Genomic DNA, 23,625 nt, shown 5'->3' with positions numbered 1-23,625 from the left:
TCAGTATCTCAACAACGTTTTCCTAACTTCTGCAAAAATACAGAAATCAATGTTGAAACAAACATGGGCTCTCAGTGAATCCAAGACAACGATGAGTGCGAACACAGACAAGGCTAGAGGCTTCTCCCTTTCAGGTTTCAAACTTAGTGCAGAGTTGAGGGGTATCTAAAAATCGTGTGATCCTAGCATAAAATAATAAGAAAACAAAACAACCATAATCCAGACATGTAGACCGTTGGAGCTAAGCAGAGAGTCCGGAAATAAATTCTCATATTTATGATCTGTGCTGACTGGTTTGATGTCAGTCTGACACAAGCGAGAGTTGTCTGAGAGGAGGGAACCCTCAACTGAGAAAAATGCCTTGGTAAGGTCTGGCTGTAGGCAAGTGTGTAGGGCATTTTCTTAGTTATTCTGATTGGGACCCAGCCCATTGTGGATGACACCACCCCTGGGCTGGTGAGGGAAAAATTGGAGGGCCGCTGTGGTGGTGTCCCGGAGGCTATCACGTGAGGCGGGTCCCACATGAGGCAGGAGGTCTAGGGTTCCAGTGGCCTGGAGGCTTTGGCGGCAGGCCCCAATGACACGAGGAAGTCCTTGGTTCCAAAAGGGTTTATTGCCATGGCGGATGGTGGATGAATCTGGAAGTACTCCTGTAAAACTCAGGGCAGTCCCAAGTTAAATAGGGAGGGAGAAAGGGGGAGAATCTGGGGAGGGTCTGGGGAGGCATGCTTAATTTGTTCCACCCTCTGGCCTTCATTAGTATGTAAATCCCTAGGTCCTGAGGCCTGTAGTCACACCCTTTACCTGTGCACTTTGGGAGGGGCTGTAATGGCCTACCTGACTGAACAATGTAAATCTATGGAGACTAGACTGCTTTTCAGGACCCTGGGTTCTGGGGGTACACCGCACTCCTGCCGGTTCTCACGCAGAGTCTCGGGGTTCTAGGCAACTGCCCAGCCATGACCCAGAATACCCTTATGCTGTCCCACAGGCTGGTGGTCTTGGGTTCTATAAGAAAGCAGGCTGAGCAAGCCATGGGGAGCAATCCAGTAGGCAGCACCCCTCCATGGCCTCTGCATCAGCATCTAGGTTTCTTCCCCGTGTGACTTCCTGTCCTGATTTTCTCAGCTATGGGAATAAATTTAAGGTCAGGTAAACCCTTTCATACCCAAGTTGCCTTTGGTAAGGTGTTTCATCACAGCATTGGTGACCCTAAGACACGATCAATGTACATTTCTTTTTTTTCTTTTTTTTTTTTTTTGGTTTTTCGAGACAGGGTTTCTCTGTGTACCCCTGGCTGTCCTGGAACTCACTCTGTAGACCAGGCTAGCCTCGAACTCTCAGACTCAGAAATCCACCTGCCTCTGCCTCCCAAGTGCTGGGATTAAAGGCGTGCGCCACCACCGCCCGGCTTCAATGTACATTTCTTACACTGTATTCATTTATTTTGTGTGTTTGTGTGCACAGGGCATGTGTGGAGGTCAGAGGTCAACTTGCAGGAATCAGATCTCTCCCTTACGGTACGGGTGTCAGGGATCAAACAAGGCCACCAGCTTTGCAGCAAGCAACTTTACCCACTCAGCCCTCCCTCTAACCTGCAAGAGACCTTTGGCGAGTGTGCCAAACGTCTCACAACGTCTTTAAATGAGAAAAGGGCCATATTTTCAACAAACTGAACTGGAGAGACTGAACACCCACTTGCAAAAGGACAAAGTGGCACAGTTACTTGAGACTATATTGAAAATAATTAAAAATGAATCAGAATTCTAAATGTGCTTTAATAAAAACAATGTCTGGGAAGAGCTTCAAGATTCTCGATTTGACAGTGACTTCTTGGATACCACACTATAAGGAGGGGAAGTCGATAAAGCAACTAAATCAGATTAGAGACGTCTCTGCATCCACAGGCACAGCCTGTGGGTTAAGGTCCAGGATCTATAAAGAATTCCTATAGCCCAACAGCAGATAACCTGATTCTAAACATGGGCAAAGGACCTAAAGAGACCTCTTCCCGGAGACTAGCAAATGACCCAGTAGCAGAGAAAGCTGCTAGGCTCCAGGGAAATGCAAATTGAGTTGCACAGAGAGGTAATGCCTCACACCTAGCGGGACAGCTGCTATGAACAAAACAGTAGAAGGTTACAAAGAGTGGTTAGGATGTGGGGACAGAACTCAGGATGGAGTACTTCACTAACATGCGCAAGGCTGAGGGCTCAGCCCCCAGTGCTGACTGATAGATAGGTGATAGGTGGATGGATGGATGGATGGATGGATGGATGGGTGGGTGGTGGATGGATGGATGGATGGATGGATGATGGATGATAGACATACATACATACATACGCATACACACACATACACACATACATAAAGGAACTGTGGGGAAGTTGAAATTCGTACACTGTTAATGGGGGAGTACAGCAATACCATCACTGTAGCAAACGGCACGCTGGTTTGCTACAGCAGCGTAGACCCGGCTCCTGTCCAGCTATTCTGCTTCTCTGCACACCAAGACAGAACCAAAAGCAAATACACGCAGAGATCTTCTTGGTCCTGATCTCTGAGTTTGCTGGCCTGTCACAACAATGTATCATTCATTTACTCACAGACCTGGAGGTCAAAAGTCTAAGCAGGAGGATGCTGCCAGGGTTTAGGGGGGAGGATGAAGAGTTTCTTCTTAGAGAGATGAAAAATATCCGGAAATAGATACTGTTTTGATCAGTTTGTGCCCTGCCCTCAGTCACTCCGTATTGTGCAGAACAATGGTTTTCAGGCAGTGCTTCACCCAGAAAGACTCCATTTTACAAGCTGCTGTCGACTCCATTTTGAGGTTGAAAATGACTCTGCAACTTGGTAGGCATGTAAACAACACCATCTGCCTGGTACCACCCACGGCACAGACTGTTAAATGACATATTCCTAAAGTAAAAAAAGATAACCACCCTATTGATTTATCAAAGTAAATTGAGTCCACTTTAGCACATTGAAGGTATTAAAATCCTCTTGGGGGGAGGGAGAACCAGGCATAAGAACTTATCCAACACACTAGACTTCGGGGAGGGTGTAATGTTCTCTCTAACCCAAGAGGGCTATGTTCTCTCTAACCTGTCATCTGACCAGGTGAGGCTCACATGTGCATGCGTGCATGTGTACAAACCTGTGTGTGCATGTGTGTGCACTCGATACAGAGAGAGAGAGGAGAGAGAGAGAGAGAGAGAGAGAGAGAGAGAGAGAGAGAGAGAGAGGAGGGGCAGGGAGCTATGACAAGGAGCTGGTGTATGGCAGGAGCAGGAAACAGTTCACATCTTGAACCACAAACACGAAGCAGAGAGAGCTACTGGAAAGGCAGGCAGCCTTAAACTAGCCATCCCCAGTGACACGCTTTCTTAGCAAGGTGGCGTCTCCTGTCTCCCAATGAGCACCAACAGCTTAGCACCAAATGTTCAAATACATTCAAGTGTGTGGTGTGTGTGTGTGTGTGTGTGTGTGTGTGTGTGCAGAGAATTCCCAACTGTTTGAGACTTTAGCTTAACATGATCTCAGCTCTGATAAAGTCAACTCAAATCTGTGTCCATCAGTCTACCCATCTGTCTGTCTGGAGTTAGTTCTGTAGTTCACCTCTGTCACCCCTATGACCAGTAGTATCTCATACCTCACTTCTGCAGTTTGACTCAACTCTGACTCTGTGGCCTGGCTGGGGCTGCAGACACTGGGTTCTGACTGGGTTAGTATCTGACTTGACCTTTCTCTGCCTCCCTCTGCGTCCTTACCAGCCTCCTGCTTCTGCCTTTCAGCAAGGCCTCTTGGACACTCCTTGAACTCTGTTGGGCTTCCTGAACCCTTCTACGCTATATGTGCACACAGATATGTTTACTGTGCAATATTGAATGTCGAAGCTTGGAGCTAATATTAGCAGTTAAGATCGGAATAAAAGAACCTGTGTGTGTTTGCCTCAGCCAGCTATGAGGGGAAATGGGGGCTATTGACACGCTAGCCGAGGAAACTCTGCAGCTAGTGAATGAGTTGTTATTCAGTAAATGTAGACTTTGTGGGAAAACATGATCATGTTTGTCTGTTTCTGACAAAGGACAGTCATGACAGTTACAGTCGATGTAAAATCATGAGAGTAACTTACCAGCCACTGAATTATATATATTTACAGAGGGTTAGCTGAAGGAGGAGGATAGCTTAGTGTGCCATGCTTGCTTAGCATATATAAAACCCTGGGTTCATTCCAGCACCACACACACACATACACTCACACACACACACACACACACACACACACACGGGGAGAACAATTGATAATTTTTATTGTATATATTTTATTCCAATTGTTCTTTTAATAAACAAAACTGACATGTTAAGGATGATGACTTTTATAGGCTCGAGGGTGGTCAGGTGGCCCTATCTGGTGTGCGGGCATTTTCCAAGGCCAGTTGCAGGGCACAGGAGGAGCAGGACTGCAGAGTCAGAGAGAAGCATCTGCCTTGTTTCTGACTCTCTGGCGAGCTACCCACTCCTCCCCATTCTGTTTTAGACTCCTGTGGCGGTTAGTGTTAACTGTCAACTTGATTGGATCTTAATTAGATTAATTAAGGACCCATCTTAACTATGTGCAGACCATTCCCTGGGTGGGTATGCTGACCTGTGTATAAAATTATGAAAGTGAGTTGAGCAGAAACTTGCATCTAATGACCCTCCATTCCTGATTATGGGTGTGCAGGACCAGCTACCTACTCAGCTCCCAGTGCCTCTGTTTCCCTGATGGACTGTACCCAAATTGTGAGCTGAAAGAAACCCATTCTCTATACAGTTGGGCATTTAATCACAGCAATAGGGAAAGAAGCTAACGTAACTCCTCCCCTTCAACTCCGTTTCTGTTATTAGGTTTTATCTATTGCTCCAGCCCTGCCCTCCACAAGTGTGGTCGTCTTTACAGAAGATACACTTCCTTGGGCCATTCAAAGAGGCCCTGGGTTTCATGGCAGGAGAGAAAGTCCTGACCATCAGCCACTGCCCAAGTCATCCCCAGAGCCACCTCTTTCAGCCTGCTTGCCTTGACTTTTGACCTTTGTATCCCCTTGGCCTGTGGCTTTGTCTTCCTGCTGGGGGTGTGAGTGGCTGCTGTTGGACATTTGGCTTGATATTCAATGCACCATGTTACCAAGAGGAACAAAGGAGCCCAGTGACCCCCTTACCCTCTAAGGCCATCTTCTGAGTCTTGGCATGAGACTCAAGATTTAAATAGAAGGCCAGAGGTTTGAGTCACTCTGGCTGAGGTGTAGTCCACCCGCATTGACCCATCACATGTCCCAGCTCCAGTGTGGTTTGCAAGGCAGCCTGACAGCTTGTCAGAATGTGGTAAAATCTCTTTAATGGAGACAGGGTTGGCAGAAAGCCTTTTCCTTGGGAATCTGAGATTCCTGAAGAAGTGCCAGTTTCTCAGTTCCATTGTTTCCATAGTCTATAGCCAAAGAGAGGGACACGGTGTCTCTGTAGACTACTTCATTCCTTTTTTTTTTTCCCAGAGACAGGGTTTCTCTGTGTAGCCCTGGCTGTCCTGGAACTCACTCTGTAGACCAGGCTGGCCTCGAACTCAGAAATCCACCTGCCTCTGCCTCCCAAGTGCAGGGATTAAAGGCGTGCGTCACCATTGCCCGGCGACTACTTCATTCCTAACAGTATCCTTACAACTGTGTCTCCCTACTGGCTAGACCTTAGAAGTCCTCTTGGAGAGGGAGGTGGTTCCCTCCCAGAGCATGTACACCTGCCCCAAGGGCCCAGATCCTTGACTCTGTGCTCTCTTGTTCACCCCAGGACCTGAGTTCCTTTGCCATGCCACTCCTGGATGGAGATGTGGAGAATTCAGAAAAGCACTCTTCTCGGAAGGTAAGACCTCCCTTTTCAAAGCTTCTCACCACCCCACCTGAGATGTTCCCCAAAGCGGGCAGAGTCTGAGACACCCTTCCAAGTTTACTTGTATGAGGCTCACACCAGCATCAGGGTGGCTGTGGCTGAGCAGCTCCCCTCAAGGGCAGTGCCTCCCGTGTTGCTGACTGCTTCAAGGCTATTAGCCATTCAGAACCAGGCAAGGAGTCAGGGTGTGGCAGGTGAGGGGTCACAGTGACCATCAAAGAGGGGGTCAAGGCAGCCCGCAGGTTCCCCTGCAGTTGGGAAGTGGCATCCTAGCACCCACTGACCCAAGTACAAAGATTACAGCAGGGAGGGGCTGCAGCATCTCTAAGAGGCTTGCCCAGGGCTCTCCAGCCTGGATTAGGGTGGGAGTTCCCATCCTGGAAAAAGGGAGTCTATTCCCTGAGCATTTGAATCGAATACAATTGAATCAACAAATTCGTTTAGGCCCATGAGGACTCACTTGGCAGGCAGTCCCCTGCCCCGCCCTGCCCTACCCAAACAACCTTATTAGCAGTTATTGTGACCCAGCCAGAAAGGCTGTCAGAAAATGGCCTGGGGCCTGGGCTGGCAGGCGCCATCAAGCTCAGAGCCTGTAGTGTAGCCAGGTCAAGTCCTCTGGTCCTCTGCCCTGTTGTGCTCCACGTGGCCTTTCCTGCATGGAAAACCCACTGGGAACCAAGGCTGAGGCCGAGGTGCTCCATGGTTGCTGGGGATCTCTCTGGTAGCCCCAGCAGTCCAGAGAGGCTGTGGTGAGCACTGACAGTCAGCTGAGAGGCAAAGATCATGGAGGTAATCTTGCCTTCCTACAACATTTGCTCAGAAATAGCCTAACCCATCCTCTGTGCCTTGTGACCAGGAGGAGTGGCTTGTTGTACAGTGGCAGTGCAGACGCAATAGAAGACCAGGGACCCTAGAATACATTCCTCTCCCACATCATGCAGCTTGGGGGCAGGGCCTCTCCTGAGCAGCTCTGTGTGATGGGAGGGGTACTGGGGCCAGGGTAGTCATTCCCATGGGTATTGCAACCTAGTGCCCACCCCAGAGAGCACCTGCTCCTGGGCATGGTGCTATCTCCAGTGCTACTGTCTCTCAGCCGTCTACTGTGGGTGACAGCAAGGAGACAGGGAGATGATAGACATCCTTTCTGAGGATGTTACTGGAGAGGCCCAAGGTGAGTTAGGGATGCTACAGGGCTTTCATGGTGGAAGGACATGAATAAGGGAACAGGGAGACCAGAAGAGGACAGGGCAGTGGGCACGGCAGGGTCTGCCCGCAGGAGCCATATTGGATGAATGAGGCAGCCGTGTGAGGGTCGCCAGTCACATCAAGTGCGACACCAGTCATATCAAGTGCAAGTGTGGGCAGATGAGGAGCTGAGCGGAGAACTCAGTGTTCAAGACACATTTCCTTAAGTCGGCTTAAAGATAAGTTGGCCTCACCATCTCACAGGGCTAATGGGAAGTGTTCTTCTCCACCACCTCTGCTCCTTGGCTTGTCCAAAGGTACCATATTTGCAGATACCATGTTTAGCTGCAGAAGCTTCATCATGATGATTAAAAACAAACAAACAAACAAAACAGAAACAAAACACTGCCTCACTCATGACTGATTTGCAGCTGAGCTGGACCCGAGTGCAGGTTGCTCAGTGCTTGACCAGTATGTCCCCCACTGTACCTTAATGTCCTGAACTTCAGGGAAGTGTCCTAAGCAGGACACATCCCACACCAGTGCTCTTGACTACCTACGGTGTTGTCTGAGAACATCTTCAATAGGGAAATGGGCCCCCCCATGTCTCCTCTCTTCACACTCTGTCTCCTGTCCTCAAGAGGTAGCGTAGCCGTTCTTTGTCATAGCAACATGTCTCTGCATAGCACTCTGGTCAGCTGTGTGACTATAGTCAGAACCAGCCAAGAAGAATCATTGTTGCCCGCCACCTCAGGGTGGCCAGCCACACTTCAGAGGCTAATCAGAGGGGTCTGTGGAATGACCCAGCATATGCCCAACAAATGACTGGGTTTCCTTTCCATATGCTGACCCTGTGATCCCTGCCCGGCAGTCCTCTCATCCCTAGCCATAGACAAGACAGTCTCTCTCTGAGCATGTCTTCTCCCATATCAACCAGAGCCAGGAGTTGTGCTTGCCAGAGGATCAAGGATTAGATGACATCACTGAGGAGCTGGTGCAGAGGGTGCCTGAAACCCAGCAGTTCGAGAAGGCCAGTCAGCACTCTGAGAAGAGGAGCGCCCATGTACTGTTCACTTGCTCTCAGGGAGTGTCCCCTGTGCCAGGCTGAAGACTGATCTCGGGTCCTCTGGAGACCAGCCCACAGCGGAGTCCTGGGAACTTAGTGCAGTTGCTCCCACTTTCGTCTCTTCCAGCTTGAGACGCTGGGCTCATCACTGGATTCCAAGTTTGGTGCTTATGTCCCCGGCTTTGGATTTCCTCTCCCCAGCTGCCTTCCCGGTTCCCTTGACCTCTGTCTTGCCAAACCCTCATGGTTAGTCCTGAAGGCAGCCCCCACTGGGGAAGCCCTTCCTCAGCTTCTCTCCCACTGCCTCCTCTTCTGTTCTGTGGAAAGACAAGCTCAGATAAGACCAGAGCAGGGGCTGTCCCTAGCCTCAGCTTTCTGACAAACATGGAATTTTTCCCTGTCTAGAAAATTCTGCCTTCAAGAGCCCAAGTGTTTGCTCTCCATTAGCTCCCAAGAAGCGGGCGCACACTGGGGAGGCTCACCCATACTCAGAGAGTCATCAAGTTATGTTGATAAGAGTATCAGTTTGCTTCGGTTAGCCTAATAGCCCGGTGCCTAGCCATCCCTGGTGGCTCTAGAGGCGCCCATGGTCTGCTGTTTCCTGCCAGCCTTGTCCAGGAAACAGGCAGGGAAGGATTGGATCTGCAGGGGCAGGTCTCCATAGGAGAGTCCAGGCAGGGCCCAGCATCCTCTGTTTTTTGGTCATTTTTAGGGGAAGGAAGTAGAAGGTCTGTTTTCTGGGGCTCCCTTTTCTAACTCCTGGGGCCTGCAATTCTGAATATAGAATGAATTCTCAGTCAGCGAGGTCTCAGGGACTCCTTGCCAATTACAAAAGATACAAGTCTTTTATGGCATTTAGCTCTACTCGTCGTATGAGGTCCTGGGTAGACCGTGCCTTAGCCCTCCGTATCTGAGACCTGGCTCCTTCTCCAGTCCCACTCCAGAATGCCTACTCTACATTGCCCACTATCCTGCCCATCAGACCTCAGGTCTTCGATGATCTGGGGTCCTGTGAGAGGTGGGCTTGTTGTCCTGGTAACCCTTCACCTGCTTCCCACTGCTTCACCTTGGTCTGTGGTCTCCTGGGGCCACTGCTTCCCTGTCTACCTTTGTCTTCTCTCTAGACACCACCTCTTCATCAGGCCAAGCTCACCTGCAAGGCGAGCTGTCTGGCACAAAGGAGTGCTATGGTTCAGTCTTCAGGGACTCCAAAGGCGACTCTCTCTGTCTGGCCTTGACTCTTTGATCTTATGAACATTTCCATGATGGTTCTAGAGGTGTGTCGTGTGAAGCTGCAGGCCTTGAGGTCAGAGCACTCACCAGCTTTCTGATGTCCATTCTGGTCCCAGCCGGCACCTTTTACCATTAGCATCCAGTGCTGAAGAATGGTGGACCTTACATACTCATGACAGCCGGTGCCTGCCTAGCTCTGGAGCCACCTTGGTCCCCTACAGTCACGGATCAGGTCCCGGTACCATGGATAGCTCTCATAACTGGGCTGTTCCCGAGCTGAGCCTTCCTCCTCCCCCAGACTACAAGTCCCTTCTCTACCAAGAACTCTTTAATGCACAGTGAGGCTGTTGGGTGGACATGTACGAAGGACCACCTGTATACCACGAACCGTGCTAAACATCCCTCCTGTGTATAACATAGCCAAACATTCTTGTAGCCCACGAAGCAGTCTAGCATCTCCATGGTGTAGGGAAAGAGAGATGTGCTGGTAACCAGGGCCATGTCCCAGAGTGGGTGTGTGGACCTACCAGTAGAGGGCGCCCCTGAGTTCCAACATCAGGCATCTCAAAGACTCATCCATCCACACTGATGGTGCAAGGACTTAAACTCCGGTCTCTGTACAGATCCTTGCTCATTTAACCACTTGCTTTAGGGAGATCTTCTATTTCTGGTATGTGCGGGTTCTACGGCAGATGAGGTCTCTCAGCTCCCTTTTGTTAGTTGGTGACTATCTACCACCTGAAGAACCTCTTTCCTTAAAAGTTATTCTCAGAAGTCATCCCGAGTCCCACAGGAAAATGGGATGGTGGCTAAGTTGGAGAGGCAAGGAATCCAAGCTGATCCTTGTAAGCAGGAGGGGAGTTGGTTTGAACTTCTTTCTAGGGAGGTTGGCTCAGTTGATCCTGGTCACATTGTCAGAAGCCATTCAGGAAGGAGTTGGTATCAAGTGAGTCCCACACCTCCATGTGACACTTTTCTAGGGGCAGGTGGAGAATCACGGAGGAAATTGGTGGTCACTGAAGGGTTATCCCCACACGGGCATCACAATCTTTGAGATGCCTGATGTTGGAACTCAGGGGCGCCCTCTAGTGGTAGGTAGGTCCACAATCCACTCTAGGGCCCTGGTTACCAGCACAGATCATTTCCAGGGTTTGATCATTGTCCTCTGAGCTTATGACAGTTACTTTCTTTTCTTTTGCTGACTTGGGGTCCCCTTAGGTCCCTTGGGTCCCAGTGTCAGACCCCAGTGATCACCACACATCATTGCTGCAGATCAGTCCCTGTGCTGATGTCACCCTGTGAACACACAGCTAGACCTACAAGCTGAGGGTGTGACTGTCCTTCTGTTACAGAGAAGGAAAGAGGGACAGAGCTGAGGTCAGAGCCCAGGCTGCAGGAAGCAAGCTCCCGAGTACAATCACACAGCAGATACTGGATGGCTTTGAGCTGGAACCATGGCTTAAAGCTATGGGACCTGGTAGTTTTTCTCAGGCTGTAGCTATGGGTTCCAGTCATCAGTGAAGTCTGAGGTCTTGCCTGACTTCTGTCAGTAACCTTGGCCATTCACATGCCACAGAAGCCTGGAGTGACCTGCCGCCTCCTCACCCAGCGTCCTCGCCAGTGACCGAAGCGTGCATTCTGGATCATGCTGGCTCATGCTTCTCCTAGGGTAGGGAGGGCTGCAAAGAGCCACTGTGTGTCATCAGACCTGGAAGAGGACACATGCGGGGCTTCAGGAACAAAAGCTATTATGGAAACAGTCACTGGACATGGACAGGGTAGTCAAGAGAGACGGGAGTGGTGCTAGGCACCCTCTCCTCACCTTCACATCCCCTCGAGGGCTCTGTTAGACAGCTACACAGGGTTTCCGGGGGCTCCAGGACAGGAGCTGACCAGCCTAGGGTCAGGTGTCCATGACTGGCAATTGGAGCATTCCCTTGTCACCTCTGTGGAAGAGCTCAGGGTTGTTTCTCTGTTTGGTAAGCTTATGAAAGGTCAATAACCACAGATCTACTCTGGTAGAGTTCAGAGTGCCTGGAGCATTGTGACCTCACCCATTTGTCTGTCTTTCTGCAGGTGGACGGTCCCTTTAGCTCAGGCAGCCCCTCCAGAGGACTCTTCTCCAAGGGCCCCCAGCCCCGGCCCTCCAGCCCTGTGTCTGCTCCTGTGAGGCCCAAGACAAGCCCTGGCTCTCCCAAAACTGTGTTCCCGTTCTCCTACCAGGAGTCCCCTCCACGCTCTCCACGCCGGATGAGCTTCAGTGGGATCTTCCGATCCTCATCCAAAGAGTCTTCACCCAACTCCAACCCGTCTACCTCTCCTGGGGGCATCAGGTTCTTCTCGCGGTCCAGAAAAAGTAAGACTTTGATGCTATGGTTTCAGGTGGGTGCTGGGCTGCGAGCGACCTTCCTATAGCCGCTCGGTCAAGTGTAGCTATGGATGACTTGGTGCTGAGACATGCCTTCATGTTCAGTGACATCCATTTCCACCTGCTGCTTGCTGCCTGCACTGCTCCTCTGGTGTGGTGTCCCTGGTGGTATGGACTCAGTGGCATGTACTAGAAGCTTTCTGAGCTTCACAGTCTGATTTCGGGAAGACAAATGTTGACTTCAGTGCTCAGGGTGGGTCTGCACTCAAGGCCAGTGGGCTGCCTGGTATGGTCCTCTGTTTGGGATCCTGGCCTTTGACTCTGTTATGGAAGATCCTGGATTCTTCTCTCTGGGGCTCTGGGGAACTGGAGTCGTGGGCGGGATAGATTGGAGGAGAAACATGAAGGAAGTACGTGTGTGTTGGAGTGAGAGCATCCCTCAGACTCATAAATTACGTGTGGTCTGAGGATGAATATTGTCACTTGAGCACTGTTGATCATAAGAAAGACCGAGGACAACTGTAAAAGTAGGTTTGTCTCAGTTTCTTTCCCGGTGCTGTGGTGAAGTATCCTGTCAGACGCAACTTAGGGGAGAAAGGGTTTGTTTGGCTAACAGTTCTATAGAGATATCCATCTTGGCGCGGATGGCCTGGAGGCAGGAGCAGGAGACTGCTGGTCACGTTGCACACTCAGGAAGCAGAAAGCAAACAGCAAGTGGGTCCAGGCTTTTAAAAAGAAAAAAAGAAAAAGAATAAAAAAAAGATAGGCTCAACCACTCCCCAATACCCCCAGTGACCCACTTCCTCCAGTGAAGCTCTGCCTCTTAAAGATGCTACAGCTTTCCCAGATAGCTTCACAGCTGGGATCACGTGGTCAAACAGGAGCCTGAGAGGGCCATTCCACACTTAAACTACCACAGACAGCTTGCTTCCTCCCTGCCTATATCTTTCCCCCAGTTTTCTGAGAACGTTTGCCTGGAGAGCAGAAAGGCACTTTCCACGGGAAGAGTAGCATTTGCATCTCTTGTCTCTCGAGACCCACCGTGGAGACACTTCAGCCTTCCTTAGTTACGAGTTATGACGAGGGTTCCCTTTCCTCAGTATTTTGGGTGCATGAGTGGCCTGTGGATCATCGTCCCAGGGATGGCAGCTCCTCTGCTTTCTGAGAACCTGTAATACACATGTTATACCGTGACTGAGCCATGGTGTCGGTGTGACAGCGGTCCTTGAGGCCAACATTTCCAGGGGGAAAAGCTGTGCAGCTGCAAAGCTCAGTCACGAGCAGAATGTTCTAGAGAACGTCTTCCAGTTGTTGGACCACACCCTAAGACTCTCACAGTTGTCCCTCACTGTTCAGTAAGGTGCTGGCTCCAGGATCCACTATGGATACCAAACAGCCAAAGACGCCCAAATCCCTTATATAGGACTAGTGTAGCATTCGCATAAGCCTGTATAATCCCTTCATATACATTTATAATACTTTTAATGTGTATGGCTGTTTTGTCTATGTGCTATGTCAGTATACCATGTGTGTATAAGTGCCCAAGGAGGCCAGAAGAGGAGCTATTGGCTGTGATCACAGGCACCAGTCACAGACACCTTTATAGCAATCCAGGCAGAAGTGCATGGCGCCTCTTCCATTTTAGTCTTCTAGAAGGTACCACGCGATGTTCAGGCGGGCTTATGAAGGCTGCTTTCCCACATCTTCCTAGGCAGCTGTGGATTGGGCCTAGGAAGAGTTATGCAATGTCTTGGAGCTTCACAAAAAAGATGAAACTTGATTGGGTTGAACTGAAGGGACTTGGCCTCTTAGGGAAAGCCCCTAGGGTGAGGGGAGACTTGACAGATCAAGTCATTCTCCAGAGCAGTTGCGGTTGTTATCCTTGAACCACCATGCCAAGTTCCTGGGTTTTTCTACACCCATCAGGTACCGATGTGCAGTTCTGGAGTGGGAGCCCAAAGCAGCAATTTCAGCTGGCCTGGTATGAGGCTGGCTTTGAAGGTAGACAATATACCTGCTTTCTCTTAGGCTTGGACACCCTTTCCTGGATTGAAGTACCTAGGCAACATATTGCTCCTCACTGCCGGAGAATTTATTTCCCTGATCACAGGGGCTTTCTGGTGACAGTCCCATGGCACCCTGTGTCCATTGCAGGCATGTCAGGAGGGCATTGCTCGTTACTCAGAGTCCTGAGAGGGCTTTCCTGTCTGGTCTCTTTACCAAGAATAGCTGAGCATCTGATCGGCTGCCCCACTTTTGTCTAGAGTGGACAGTAATCATAGAATGGCCCAGTTTTCCTGTCTGTACTGCCTGCTCGTTGTCTTTGACCCATATTTGTACAAAAGGACCTTGGGGTGTGTCATGCCTTGCTTCTGAAGCTGTCCTTGGTCCCCACTCTTGTGCTGACAACCCTACTGTGGTTTTGTTTTTGAAACTAGGTCTTCCTGTGTTGCCCAGGTTGACCTCCAAATTGCTATGTAGCCCATGGTAGCTTCAACGTAATCTTCATGACCCTGCCTTCCACATGCTGGGGTTATAGGCAAGTGCCATTGCATATAGCTTTACTTCTGGATTTTTTAAACAAGGAAGACAGTTTATTGGGGTAGGGTGGGGGGAGGGGAGGGGCGCGTATCTAGATTGTAAAAAGGGCTCAGCTCAGCTCGGGATTTAGGAAGAGAAGGGATATCGCTAGCTCCTGGGATGGCAAGAATGTACAGCCTGTTTGTTTGTTGATTGATTGATTGATTGATTGATTGATTCAATCCAGAAAGCCCCCTGTGTTGTGTCCTTGATTCCCTCCATAGTGTACCTGAGTAGCAAAGCAAGGTTGCCTGAGTCGCTCAGTGCTGGATGCCTAAGGCTAGGTGATGGACCGATGGATGTCAGAGGCAGCCTTGCTTAAACACTAAAGGCCTAAAATCAGCAATAGGCCTGACATACATGCCTGCTAACACAGTCTTGGATCTCTGTGGGAAAACACTGAAACAGATAGCTATAAGATATTGTAAACCGGCAGCTTTGGTGGAAATTTACCAGCCTAGATAGGAACAAGTAGTCATAGGTCTTGTGGATAGTCATAGACCTTGGGTAGCCTTGTTGGATAGTACCAACTTAGATAAGGACAAGTGAATCATAGGCGGAGTCATAGTGATCTGTCCCCTGAACCTTCACCCAACTGACACTCTGTTCTGGAAGATATCTGTACTCCCCCTGAACACCTACACTCCTGCATCATCCCCTTCCCCACATCCTGCCTTTTTGTGTTTATAACCCTTGTGTGAAAAAGTAAAATCAGCGGTTTGATCAGACTATAAACAAGCCGCTTGTTCTTTGTGTTCCCTGTCCTCCAGTTCTCTCTCCCAGGTCTCTCTGATCCCAGTTCAATGTCCTGTGGGACTGAGAGATGGGCAGTTATACACCTGCAATAGCAGAGGACTGACCTCACCATCTAGAGGCTACATCAAGGTGCTGGCCGAAGCATGCATAGTCTGTGTCTGCCATGGGAAAACCTGTTCCAGGCCTGCGGTCAGTTTCTAAGACCCTGTACCTCAATCTCTGTGACAGTTTGGATCTGAACTGTCCCCACAGCTCATGGTCTGAGCATTTGCTTCTGAGCTGACAGTGCAGCTTGGGGAGGCTGTGGGACCTTTGTGTTTAGCTGGGAGAAGTAGGTCTCCAGAGCTAGGCCTTTGAATTTGATAGCCCAGCCCTGGTTCTAAATGCCCTCTAGACTCGAACAAGGAGTCGCCACTACCTGTTCCTGCTCCACAAACTGGACCACAGGCCTTCCCTACCACGGCTGACTGAAACCTTTGAAACCATAAGCTGAAGTAATATGTCCCACTTTTCTGTTGTTCTGCTCTGTGCTGTGGCACAGAGCCACAGGTGTAGCTAACGCTCTGCCTCCACTGCCGGTGTGGCCCCTCTCCCCTGCAGGTGTGCCTTCTTTCCTTAAAAGAACAGTGGTCATGTGCGATGAAGGGCTGTCCTACTCTAAGATAATCCCACTTCAAGCAATGACATCTGCAGTGACTTTATCTCCAAACAAGGCCACGTCTGAGGTTCTAAGAAAGACATACATTTGGGTCCCAAATGTATCAGCCCAACTGCCAGCCACAGCTGCGGCTCCAGCTAGGCCTGGCGTTTCTGACCTTTGACATTTGTTTTGTCTCCTTTACATGGCTAAATCTGTCTCCTCCTCCTGGGAAAGCGTCTTTTTTGTTTTCTTTTGTTGCTGTTATTTCTTTTGACTTTGCAACAGGATCTCAATATGTGTCATACCGTAGCAACTCAGGGTCCTCCTGCCTCAGCCTCCTGAGTGCTGACATGACAAACATGTGCTCCCATATCTGACTCCTGTTTCTGTTAAAATGTGAAGGAAAAACAGAACAAACAAAAACCAGTGGAAAGCTGGTTACCCAGCCTCAGCATAGCCTATGGGCAAGACCACTGAGTGGAGCAGCCCATCCATGGAGCTTTGATGGCCTTGAGGAGACAGGCGCTCTGAATGGATTAGAACTCTGAGTCAGGTGGAGGTGGGGCTTTCAGGTAGGATTGGACTAGAATTGGATGAGAGCCACAAGCCAAAAGCCCAGAACTGGTGTGAAGAAGATGGCGTGGAGTTCAAGGTTCCCAGGACACAGGCTGTCCAACAGTGTATGTGTGTGTGGGGGGGGGGATGTTGCACGACTGCCCAGCCCACTGATCATCAGGACAGCTTTGAGAAGCAGCCATTGCTGATGGCTCACCAACAGTGGAATGAAGAGATGACTCAACAGTCAGCGCTTGCTGCTCTTCCATAGGACCCAAGTCGAGTTTTCAGCACACATGGGGCAGCTTACAATCCCCTATAGCTCCAATTCCAGGGGATTTGACACCCCTTGCTGGCTTCTAGGGATACCTGTATACACATGGCAAACACACACACACACACACACACACACACACACACTCACACTCATAGGTACATGCAAGCATGCATGTACGTACGCACGCACATACTCACACAGGCACGCATAGCTTTTTTAAGCAAAAGACAACATCAGCAGCTAGCCCACATAGACAGTGCATTATGTTTTGAGTTTTTAATGTCCTGACTGAAAGAGGAGGTAGGTGGTTCAGGCCCTCCACGTATTCTCATGTTATGACCCCTGGGGAGAGATCTTCCCACTCTTCCACAACCAAGGCTGAAGGGGCTAGGCTAGCAGAACTAAACATGCACCTTACCTGGGAGTCCTATCCAGACCCAGCTTCTCCTGGAAGTAAACTCAGCATAAGAGTCTGGGAGCTGCTAGGGTCCACTCTGTGTGGCAGACAGGGAGAGCACAGATCAGGGGTCAGCCATGTCCACTGTCAGCCCAGCCAGGTGGTCTCCAAGCATTCGGCCTCAGGCCTTCTTCTGCATTGTGTGCTTCCTTCTCCAGGTCATGCACTTCCTTCTCCTGGTCATGCACTTCCTTCTCCAGGTCATGTACTTCCTTCTCCTGGTCATGCACTTCCTTCTCCAGGTCATGCACTTCCTTCTCCAGGTCATGCACTTCCTTCTCCAGGCCTTGTGCTTCCTTCTCCAGGTCATGCACTTCCTTCTCCAGGCCATGTGCTTCCTACTCTATGTGCCCTACCCTTCACATGGAACTCTTGTGTCAGTTCTGAGAAATGCAGATTCTAGATGCATCTTGAAGAACAGGAGGGCACCTTCTAGGAGGAAGTAAACCTTGGCTGCCTAGGAACTTAGAATCCTTTGACATTCTGTCTGGACCATTACTTGTGCCAGGAGGAAGCAGGTTGCCCCAAGGCTGCCTTTCCAATGTGGCCCAAGCTCTACACACTCCCAGAATAGCTTGTGTGAGATCCTGGCTTTCTTACCTTTATTGGACTTTTCATTTTTACCTATGAGAGCATCTGTGTGCATGTGGAGAACAGAGGCCAAATTCATTTGATTGTTTATTTGTTTTTGAGACTGGGTTTCTCACTGACCCTGAAGTTGACCAGTTTGGCTAGCCTGGCTGGCCAGCAAGCTTCTCAGGGATCCTCCTGTCTCTGTCTCCACAGCCGGAATCACAGCCACGGCACCTGGCTTCTTTCTTTCTTCATATTCAGGCCCTCATGGCTGTGTGGAGAGCACTTTACCAGCTGGGCTATCCTCCCCAGCTCCTTTGGTCCCTTTTCAATCAGACAAAATTGCCGATTGTGCAGATTGCTGAATGAATTTTCTTCAGTCTCACCTCCCAACCTTTGTGCTCTCCTAAGCTCCCAGCCACCATTGTTGTCTCTGAAACTCCTTTAGACAAATCTTCTGGAAATTTATTTCTCCGGCCCACCCCTGCCCTGCCCACCTGTGCTAGGAAACTGGATTTCCTAAGTGGTTTTTCATTGCTGTAAATGAAGCTGGCAGGACTCTAATCCTGTGGACTGAGTCACCCACCACCATTAAGAATCAACTAGTGTGGCCATATAGTGAGTGACCAGGCCAGGACTACAAGGGTGGGAAGGGGGTTGCGGGGGGTGGGGGCGGCGGGGACACGAACATCAAGTTACAGGAGCTAAAGCCCGTGAGGAACTGGTCAAACTAAATTTATTTCAGGTGGTTTCATCCTCACAGCAACGGTTAAAGGTTGGTGTGACATCCCTCGGCACCTCAAAAGGCAGCCTCATTTGGAAATAGAATCTCGGCCGGGCGGTGGTGGCGAATGCCTTTAATCTCAGCACTTGGGAGGCAGAGACAGGCGGATTTCTGAGTTCGAGGCCAGCCTGGTCTACAGAGTGAGTTCCAGGACAGCCAGGGCTACACAGAGAAACCCTGTCTTGAAAAACCAAAAAAAAAAAAAAAAAAGGGAAATAGGATCTCTGCAGATGTCAGTAGTTCTGATGAAGTCACCAAGGTGACCCCTAGTGCAGTGTGGCTGATCCGAGTAAAGGACAGGTCCTGTGACAGGGGCAGGGCTCAGAGTAACACCACTCTGAGCCGGTGAATGCAAAGATGGCCGCCACGCCAGAGTCTGAAGACAAGGTAGCACTGTGCTGTGGAGGTCCCTGGAAGCATGCCCTGCCCACTCCTGACTGCCAGGACCTCCAGCCTCTGCAGGGAGAGGGAATGAGTTCCATTGTCGTAGGCCACCCAGCTTCCAGTTCTTCCTCTCTGCCATCCTGGCCTCTAATTGGTGACCATGTACATAAAGGGCTGTACTCAGGTCACTCACTGGCCCCCTGAATCTAGTCAGTGTGGATTTCCCCTCTTCACTTTCAGTAAAGGCTGAGAAGGAGGAGGGATGACCTCAGGCCCTCAGGAGTGTGCCCCCTCTTCACAGCAGGGGAAGGAATAAGTTTGGAGTGGAGGCCTGGAGCCTTGTGGTCCTATCAGACAGAGGCAGCCCAGGGAGAACACTTCTGGCCCTTCATATCTGGCTGACAGGACTATGAGGGAAGCAGGTGGCATTCTGAGTACTGAGTTATGGGGCTTGCTTCTCACAGGGCACAAAAGAGGCAACAGTAGCAAGCAGGTAGATGCTTTCCATTGGTTTGGTAAGTGTGAATGTTCTGCTGGTTTATACAGTGTTAAATTGGGAGATACATCTTGTTTTGACCTCATGATCCTAACTAGGTCACTAGTCTTCCTGGAGTCAGCCCCTAGGTCCCCTCAGAGCTGTTTAGAGAGCTGCCTGTTGTGTATGTGCACATGTCTGTCCTATTTGCTGTCGGGATTGATTGTCCTTAACATAGTAGTCATGTTCGAACATCAGCCATTAGCCCCAGCTCCCAGGGGAGCGCCAGCTCATTCTAAACCTCAGCAGCCCTAAGCACAGAAGGCAACTGACTTGCTCCAGGTCACAAAGTATGTGAGATACTTTTGCCAGACAATGCATGTGACAGTACCCCACCACCAACACACACACACACACACACAGAGGTGGGGTGGGGGGAGAGAGAAAGAGAGAGAGAGAGAGTGTGTGTTAATCCTCTCTGGAAATGCAAGAGATACCCAAGGTGAGACACCTCATTTCCTAGGTGTTGCTAAACCCAGTCAAGTCGACAAAAGATTAAACTGTCACACAAAGCTCGGTGATGGCAGCTGGTGCTCATGAAGTCGGCCTCTCTCCCACAGCCCCTGGAATTTGCTCTCGGGAAGCAGTGAACTGCTTGTCCTGGCCCTCAGACTGCTGACCTGATTTAAGTAGCACTCTGTCCTTGGTGGTGTCTCTTTTACGGGGCCCCAGAGGGCCACACACAGCCTTCCCTGTGCCCAGCCTGTCTGTGTTGCAGTGTGGTACGCACGTCACTGCTGTCAGGCCGTCAGGCCTTCTTACTGCATGGCAGTCAAGTGTCACTTCCAACACAGCAACTGAGCTGGGCCACACCGCCCTGTGCTACAGAAGACAGCTGTGCCCCTCTTCCTCGTATCTTGACTTTATCAAGGCACCGAGGTAGCGTGAGGGTAGAACTGGCCTGATCCAGTCCATCTTTCATGGGCCAGAATCTGCTTCAGTGAGGTGAGACGTTGGCTGGGTGTTTATGGAGTAGAGATACCTTCTCAACAGATCTCATGAGGGCATCCCCAGCCCTCTGCTGGACGGGCATGGTTTCCAGAACAAGGGACAAAGACTGACATACAAAGTAGTTTGAGCAGAAAGTTGAGCAAGACAAGGTTGAGTGGCTTCACTCATGAAGCCGGTCTGTCTGCTGACTTCATTACTTATGATAATAGTCCCTTACTGTTCCGACTCCTTGAAGTCACGTGTTTCTGTATACATACCATCAAAGTATCAGAATGCATTCTCCCATCTTGCCCCAGGTGAGCTGTGGACAAGGTGTGCTGTTTTCCCAAATGATGACCTTCCAAAAACAGGGTTGGAGGAGTGGAGAGGAGCATAGGAACACAAACTTTAATTCCCTCACTAGAAACAGGGCAGTGTGAAATGGTTACTGACGTGGAGGCTGTGCTGTCTCACACGAGACACTGGGTGGGGCCAGAGACGTATCCAGGAAGAGGTCAGGAGGTTAGGAGTGTGCCAAAGACACTTTATGGACAACTTAGTAAGTACATCAACCAGCTGGGCAAAGTCCCTTGGTGAAGGGACTAACCATGCAAACTCGTTGGGCAGATTTGTGGAGGGGAAGGCATTAGGCCCAAATCTCGTCTTACACGCTTCTGGGTTCTTTGTGCCTCCCCTCCCTCTTTAGTTTATCTCATAAAAAGTTCTTTTGTGTGTGTGTGTGTGTGTGTGTGTGTGTGTGTCAGAGAGAGAGAGAGAGAGACAGACAGACAGACAGACAGACAGACAGAGAGAAGGGGGTTTGTCTGTGGGTGCATATGCATGTACACATGTATCTGTGTGACATGTTTGATGTATGTATTGAGTGTATTACATGTGTAAGAGTGATTTGTATGTGACATGTTTGGGCGACATGTATGTATCTTTGACATGGTGTGTGTATAGGCATGTGTGTGAGAGTGATTTGCCTATGATGTGCTTATGTGACGTGTGCACCTGTGTTCATACCTGTGTCTCTGTGTGTACACACATATGGAGGCCAGAGATTAACTTTAGATTTCATTCTTCAGTTGTTGTCCACCTCATCTTCTGAGATGGAGGTCTCTTCTTAGGCCTGGAGCTCATTCATAGGCATTTCTAGTTAGCTAGTGAGTACCATCTCCTCCCTCTGTGTGCTGAGATCACAGTGTACCCTACACATGGCTTTTTAAAAGCTGGTTTGGGTATCAAACTCAGCTTCTCATATGTGCACAGCAAGCACTTCACCAAGTTGGTTGTCTACCTAGCCCTCAAAGTTCATCACGTCATCTGAGATGAACTGAGGTGTCTATGAGATACCTTACACTACATTGAACTATTTGTGACAGCCACTGCCCCATCTAAGTCTTTACCACATTCAAGGAGAGATGCCTTTACTGTTGGCCTCCTTTCTGCCTTTGTTTTCTGGACCTTTTCTTACATCTGATTTCACTCAAACAGTGAGAGAGCAAGGCTGGGGTCCCGTGGTCCTGAGCATGCAAGCCCCATCTGTTACTTACCTTTTTCCTGGCTCTTTGATACTTTGGCCACTAGGGGGTGCTACAGCCTCATGCTGAATCTTGAGCAGGCGCTGCTGTGGCCCTGCAGAGAAAAGAAGCAGGAACCAACCGACCCTGCTCATGTCTTGCCCTGGCAGAACCAGGAGGCTACAAAGAAGATGCACACCTCTGACATTCAGTCCATGCCTCACAAGGCCCTGCCTGCTAAATGCTAGGCACTAGCAAGACCACAGCGAACAAGCTTGTCCCCGCCACCCTGGAGGCAGGCCGACATATGTACCCTAGGCATCAACGTGCTTTGTCAAGTGCTCTGAAGAAAATCAAGATGGTTCAGGGGTGCTACCACATGTAGGGAAGTCAGGAGCAGCCTCTCATGGGAAGACTTTGGTCCAGATGGGAAGGAGGCAGAGAGGGCTCTGATGGACAGCCCAAAGATGGTATGCCTGGCAGGAGAATGAAGGCCGTTTCTTCTAGTCCTACCTGAGGAGGAAGAAGGCTAGCTGCAGGTGAGGTCAGGGGAGTGGGGGCCTCACTGGTGGAGCCCAGGGCTCTTTAAATGAATGATTAGGGAAGCCATCTAGGATGTCAGCCAGAGGAAGGGGGTGCCCTTTGCAGAAGCTCGTGTGGCTGCTGCTCAAAGCACAGTTGGGACTGAGACCATCTGAGAAGCATTGAAACAGACCTGACATCAAGCCAGTGGGCTTCAGCCACCCTGGGGACGTCACTTCAGGCTTGTTTTCCTGTAGAAATCCTTGCCTAACGATGCTTGGCTTGAGCAGTTCTCCGGTGTGTGAGCTGAACTGTCACTCCAGTCTGTTGCCTCCTGACTGGCTTCTCTTGCTCCTCTCTCTGTGCTGAGCTTGACATTTCTCCCAGCTCTTCCTGTCCTGCCCACTCTACCGCCACCGTCCGACCAGTCCCAGTCAGCACAGAGGGCCACCCACAGCAGAGCTCTGGCCTCTGGGCTGACCGTGGAAGGCACTGTAACCTGAAAGGCCTCCAACCTCCTTGTTGTGGTCTACCCTCTGTGGGCTATGAGACCAAGAACTCAGCTCCTCCTATTTCTTTCCCCTCTCCTGCAGATCAGAAAGATCCTGACAAAGTTATTTAGACTAAGACAGACTTCACAGCTAGCATGAAAACAAATGGCAGCTGACGCTGGTCCCCGTGATCATGTGGCCTCAGTACTGGTCCATGAGATAGGAACCATTTGAGTCTGTTCCTCGGCCCCCACCGAGCAATACATAGAGTCTTGTCTTAGTAAGCAGTGGTACACACCCACCGATGTTGCTGATGGAACTGGCCCCATTGGGCTTCGGGGCCTTGTCTTTGTCCCAGTAGGAAAAGAAAAAAAAAAAGAAATAATAATATTAAAAAAATCCCTGGCCTGACCTGGGTTCCACCTCGTCTGATTACACAAAGGCTGTTCCAGGTAATGACACAGCTAGACAGGTGAAAATCAAAAGGTGGAGAACACACCCCGGCCCCTGGGCCATTTGCATCTGCCCCTTAGTAGAAAATCTGAGCACAAAGCATGCAAATGAAGCCTTCCGGCTTTCCAGAAGCTTGGTTCGAAAACTTTTCTTGATTGCCGTTTTCAGTAAGGGACGCATTTGAGATCTTGGGAGGTGATTCAGTTATGCACGAGTGAGAACTTGAGTCCAGTGTACCCCAGAACCAATGTAAATAGTCTAGGTTTGTGTGGTAGCAGCCCCTCGGTGCTGGGAAGGGAGAGACAGGAGGACCCCCTAGGGCTTGCTGGCCAGCCAGCCTCAACTAATAGGTGAGATCGAGGTTCAGTGAGAGACGGTCTCAAAAAAGCAAGGT

General features: G+C 50.1%; 1 protein-coding gene across 3 annotated transcripts in view; it reads left to right on the top strand.

Moving 5' to 3' along the window:
• The window catches only part of Prkag2 (protein kinase AMP-activated non-catalytic subunit gamma 2), a 247,279-nt gene that overhangs the window by 68,930 nt on the left and 154,724 nt on the right, over nucleotides 1-23,625 (top strand). For 2 of the 3 annotated variants that reach the window (XM_028774646.1, XM_028774645.1), the window contains exons 2-3: nucleotides 5,821-5,892; nucleotides 11,480-11,759. In XM_028774646.1, coding sequence (XP_028630479.1) covers nucleotides 5,821-5,892; nucleotides 11,480-11,759 — 352 coding nt within the window. Of the gene's footprint in view, nucleotides 1-5,820; nucleotides 5,893-11,479; nucleotides 11,786-23,625 lie in introns of those variants that run through there. The other variant, XM_028774648.1, reaches the window with a different exon arrangement.

The sequence above is a fragment of the Grammomys surdaster genome, unplaced genomic scaffold (genome assembly GCF_004785775.1).
Source record: "Grammomys surdaster isolate TR1022 unplaced genomic scaffold, NIH_TR_1.0 242, whole genome shotgun sequence".
Taxonomy (NCBI): domain Eukaryota; kingdom Metazoa; phylum Chordata; class Mammalia; order Rodentia; family Muridae; genus Grammomys; species Grammomys surdaster.
Note: the sequence above shows the minus strand (reverse complement) of the source record. Positions and strands in the feature narration are given on the sequence as shown.